This window comes from Aplysia californica, unplaced genomic scaffold (genome assembly GCF_000002075.1).
Source record: "Aplysia californica isolate F4 #8 unplaced genomic scaffold, AplCal3.0 scaffold00037, whole genome shotgun sequence".
Lineage (NCBI taxonomy): Eukaryota > Metazoa > Mollusca > Gastropoda > Aplysiida > Aplysiidae > Aplysia > Aplysia californica.
Genome location: NW_004797307.1, coordinates 1,914,939 through 1,920,534, shown reverse-complemented (window position 1 = coordinate 1,920,534; position 5,596 = coordinate 1,914,939). Strand labels below are relative to the sequence as shown.

Below are 5,596 nucleotides of genomic sequence, written 5' to 3'. Positions count from 1 at the left end.
GCAAATTAGATTTTAAAACAATATTAAAAGGACTGCAAAAGAGTCAGTTTGGAAAACCATCAACCAATCGGTAAGTCATGCTGGAATCCGTATCATTGGAGCTTGAGTCCGAATAGCCACAGGAAACTATTCAGACTCGAGTCCGAATAGCCATTTATCTTATTATAACTACTCAACTGATTCTAACAAAACGGAGGGAAAGGTCAGGGCCAGAGGTGAAAGGCAAAGTGGTATTGTTTCAACCAGTTGCTACCCTAGTTCTATCTGCTCAGTACCTAGTTTTGAGAAAAATGACGTAAATATTTTTTGAGGTTCACAACATAATGTTAAGCGGTTTCGAATGCAATTGCTTGAATATCTTGATAATGATGCTGAATAGTAGGCTACGATTTTGATAAGACTAGATTCAATTCATATTTACACAGACAGGTCAGCCTTCAAGGGAACTATATACGCAGGCTTTGGGGTAAGAATTGAACATCCTGACAAAACATGTGAAGAGCTATTTGATGCATGTGGTGCTTCTTGTACAAATTACGAGGCTGAGGCCATCGCCATTGAAGCAGCAATCCTCCACCTGACCAACATTTTCAGAATACATCCAAACAAAATCAAAGACACTATTATCTTCACAGACGGAGAGTCAGTACTCCAAGCTTTGGAAAACATGAATTTCGAAAGCCCAGCCTGCCTATCCGTGGCTGAAACAATCAACACCTTCATACAGACCTATGCCGTCGACCTGACACTACAGTGGATACCTGGCCACAGTAACATCCCGGGAAACGACAGAGCAGACACCCTTGCCAAGAAGGGAGCATCATAAACACAACCTCACAACCCAGTATCACAACAGACAGCCAAGAACATCATCAAATGCAACACCAGGGAACAGTGACTGAATGGGTGGGCAATGGGCAAAACTGGAAGAACTGTATTTGCACACATGACAGCCCCCAACTCAAAAGATGCACCTAATTCCCTCAGTAGAAGAGAACAAGTCAGTATCTTTCGCTTGCGAACACAACACATCCCACTGAATTCCTACCTTTATCCGCAAGGATACCCCACCCGACTGCCCGTTGTGCGACTGCCAGGATGAAACAGTACCACATCATCTCTTTAACTGCCCTACACTATACGACCCGCGTAGCACCTACTTACCTGTCTCCCCAGACATCGGAAATACTCTATACAGCGACAAAGCACAGCTGATTTAAACCTGTAAATTCTTTGCCATATCGACAGACCGAAGGGCTAGAACCCAAATAGATAGACTAGATAGAACATTTGGTTTCTGAACTCATGGCCGTAGGACCTCAAAACGGCCGAAAATATAGAACGTTGTAATTTCAAGGTAACGCAGTGTTTGTGGTTTTGTGGTTTGGCTCTTTGTTGGGACAAGCAAAAGACTGCGAGTAGTTGGAGGGCGACACTGGCAGGTCCTTCCTCTTTTCTTTCCCCCTGTCGTTTCCGTCCGTCTGTCTTTCTTCTTCCCTGCACTCACTAAATTTTAATGACGCGTTTTGTGTCAATGACCAAACTCGAAACCTGAAGCAAAGTACGGGAGTTCGATTCTCTTGGTTGGGACAATTTTTAAAATGGAGGATCTCAGTCTTTCTGCTGGGAGACTGTACCCTATTCAAAAATGGGCTGGCCTGACAGGTAGGACGAAGCCCGCCTCCTTTATGATCTACTAAGCCATGTCGATGGAGGCTTTAAAAACACCATTTGAAGAAAAAAAAAAAGAAAGCATGGGTTAACCTGACAGGTAGGGTAGAAAGAAGCCCACCTCCTTATTACCTAAATTGTGTCTATAGTGGCGTAAAACACCTACTTTTGGGGGAAAAAAGAAGAGGCAGTTGCTGAGATAAACGCACAAAGACAGTGGTGGTTGGCAGGTGCTCTGATATGGTTTACTCATTCTTTCCTATCAAACGTCTATCGTTCCTCCTTTTTGTGTTTATTAAGATTACAGTGGAATCTTGTTATAACGATAGGGAGGGACTGGTGCGAAATATCCGTTATACATTGTAGTCATTAAGTTATAGCAGGATTCTCATTATAAGGGACCCAGAACCCCCCGGGGCAGTGCCACTGACTGTAGTGTCTTTAGGCCATTCCCAAAGGGGGGAAATTTCTCGTTCAAGCACAGTAGAATTGTAAATGGGCTGACTCATGTCACGCTCATAACTGTGATCTACAACAGGGAACTGCTGCTTTTTCTTTCCTGATCCTTATTATTGTCATTTTCCTCTACTTCTTTTGTATGTTTGTCACTCTCTTGTGGCCCGCTATTTCCGGGGTGCCTTGATAGTCGAAGTCGAAGTCGAAGCAGACCTTGTGCTGTTGAAGCTAGAGAGGTGAGCAGAGTAAGTCTGATTCCCTGTAAGGACTTCTCTGTTGACACCCACCCCCTGGCGCTCATATGACCTTATGCAGCTGCGAGCGCCGTAAAACCCTGTACTAAAAAAAAAAAAAAAAAAAAAAAAAAAAGGATCCAGTCAGTAATAAATTCCAGGGAATAATAAAGTAGGCCTAATCTACGGAGTTTGGTGTTCTGTTTACTTCTTTTTGCTATCTCCCCTGATGATAATTTTGTTCAACATGACTTCTAGGTCTTGGTTTTTTTTTATTATTTTTTTTAAAATTATAGTAGAGGGTTTTACGGCCCTCGCAACTCTAGGTTTTGATAAAAAAAATGTTAACAAATTTCTTTCTCTAACGCTAGCGATGTTAACAGCTCAGCGTTGGCGATATGAGAAAGAAAGGGCTCTAGGCAAGGAGCTTAGAACTTACTTTTAATCTCCTTGTCTCTTGGCTAACTAGCCCGCTATGTTGTCCCCCACCCCACCGCACCCTGAGGTGCGTTCCTCCGTCTGCTTGCGCACATGGGTACACCCCACACCCTGCCCACGTCACACATTCGCCTCATCCATCACAGCACTGTGACCTCTCCATCCCCACATTATAATAGAAGTGAGAGTCATGGTAGGCCTAGATAATCAAGACTAGGTTGGCCTTTCATGCGATGCGTTCTGCTTGTCTGCGCATGCCACCCCTTCCCCACTCATACGCTCCGGCCTTCATTGTTGGCACACGTGGGCTCTCCAACTCCTTGTTTTGCTAGATCACCAACAAGTTTCTCAACTTGCGAGGTTTTACATGTGTAATTGGCCTATGAGCTGTTCACAGCAGCAGCAATATTCGGACTATAACCGACTTGCTTGTTTGATTGCGCTATAGCAGTATTTTATTTGCAAAGTTAAAGGAGGAAAAAAATGGGGTTTTAGAATAGTGTCCTTATAACAGACTTCTTGTTATTTCAGGACTCGTTATAAGTAGACTTCACTGTACTTTCTTGTAACACTCCTTATCTTCCGCACTTATATGACGTTATTGTGTCGCAAGTGCCGTAAAACTCTTACCAAAAGAAAAGACAAGAACACAGGATATTTTCATCCCTTTTTTCTCTTTATTTATTCTAAAAATTAGATTCTTAAAAGCGATCTCTTGACAATAATGGCAGCAAAGAAGACCAAGGAAGTTACTTGATTCTCTTAAATAAGACCCTCGACGCCAGATTTGCCTTCGGGGAGCGAACAACTTGGGCAAGGACATCTTTCTCCACAATCTCCACACTTTCGTGGATGTAGAGCTTTCTGCCGTCTTTGGGCTCAATGAGAAGGTGGAAAAATACCTTGTTCTTGCTGAACTCTGTCATCATGAACTGTAGAAGAGACACATTTTTAAATTTTCAGTTATTTCATCCTTCAACGTTCCTGCAGTGTTGGTGGCTTTCCTATTTTTGTTTGTTTGTTTGTTTGTTTGTTTGTTTGTTTGTTTGTTTGTTTGCTCGTGTTTTTTTTATGACGGCACGGGCAGAAGACATTATTAAGAATGTGTGTTTGAGTTTTAGTTTCAGTAAGAGTTTTACGGCACTTGCAACACAAAGAGTCATATAAATATAAATGCCGACGACTGGAAGTGTTGCTAGAGAGATAAACAAACATAATTAAGAAGGAGGAGAGATCAGGACAATGGACGTTTGAGTTTGATAGGAAAGAAGGAGCACGCCACACCAGAGCACCCGCCAACCTCCCGCATGCTTGTGTGAGTGTATGAGTGTACGTGTGTGTGTGTGTGTGTGTGTGTGTGTGTGTGTGTGTGTGTGAGTGTGTTTGTGTGTGTGTATGAGTGTGTGTGTGTGAGTGTGTGTGTGTGTGTGTGTGTGAGTGAGTGTGTTTGCGTGTGTGTGTGTGTGTGTGTGTGTGTGTGTGTGTGTGTGTGTGTGTGTGTGTGTGTTGGTGCGTTTAGGTTGCGGTAGGGGGGGGGGTCTGTTGGGATGCTTAAAATTCCACTTATTGTAGACCTAGTTTTGTACTCCTTAAGCTGATTCTGGGTGGCGTCGGTGGCCCAGTGGTTAGGCTACCGGTCTCGTAGTCGTGAAGTTGCAGGTTCGGGGGTTCGAGTCTCAGATTGGTCCGATGTTGTGTCTTTGGGAAAGGCACTTAAAACAAATTTCCCATTAGACTCGGTCCTTTCGGGGATGAAGGTCAAACTCGGAGGTCACGCCTCTTATAAATGGCCTAATAGTGTTAATAAGAGCTCTAAATTTAAACCCATACCATTTCACCATTATGTCGATTCTTCTATCGCCTTGTGACATAACCCATATTACAGTCAGTATAATATAGTACCCTATTTACGCTACGAGGTCGTTAAACGTATACAAGTACAATAGCCCCCCCCCCCCTCTCCCCCCGACCACCCAGTACCGCATCACACCATGCCCAAAACGTGGCAAACTCTTCTCTGCCAACATTGGTTTATCGGCCTCATAATATCCTGTCATCTCATTATACGTTCATGTTAGAAGTACATATACTTGTTTGTACAGTATTGTCATTTTAAAACAAAATACAGTAGAGCTGTGTTTGAGATGTGGTGTTCCTGCGGAATGACGAGAATTAGCTGGAAAGTTAAAAAGGCTATCAATGAGGTCTGGGAGATTCTCCATACAAGACAAACGCCTGTTTACCGCAACAAAATGCAGAAAATACAATATTTTGGTAGCTTAAAGCGACGCCAGACCATTGTGAAAGAGGCGATTGATGAAGGATGGATATGGGGAGGAGAGCCAGCGGTAGACAAAGAACATGGATGGACAACATAAAAAATAATACGGACTGGTCTAGTTATAGTAAAAATGTGCAACGGCAGCTCGCGACCGTAAAGGATGGAGGACCATTACACGTCAACCTCTGAGTCAGAGATGACACCTTCAGGTATTCCAGGTAGCCTATTATGTCATCTTAAACCATATATCTCTTCTGCGTGGCTGGTTGGCGGGTGCTCTAGTGTAGTTTGCTGTCTTTGTCCTATCAAACAACTATCGTCCTCATCTCTCACTCTCTCCTCCTTCTTTTTGTGTGTTTGTTACTCTGTTGTAACACCTCTAATCTTCGCACTTTTATGACCTAATTGTGTTGCAAGTGCAGTTAACACGCTTACTAAAACAATTTCTTCTATTTCGCCTCAGAAATACTCTCTTCAGCAGAGAAATTGGTCATCGAGATATTGATCTACGAACTAT

The 5,596-nt window shown here is 43.1% G+C and overlaps 1 protein-coding gene across 1 annotated transcript in view; it reads right to left on the bottom strand.

Annotated features, from left to right (window-relative positions):
* Positions 1-3,455: 3,455 nt before the first annotated feature.
* Positions 3,456-5,596, bottom strand: part of LOC101850140 — a 17,467-nt gene continuing 15,326 nt past the window's right edge. The window contains exon 4 of the mRNA XM_013091482.1: positions 3,456-3,730. Coding sequence (XP_012946936.1) covers positions 3,548-3,730 — 183 coding nt within the window. The 3' untranslated portion in view covers positions 3,456-3,547. The remainder of the gene's footprint in view (positions 3,731-5,596) is intronic.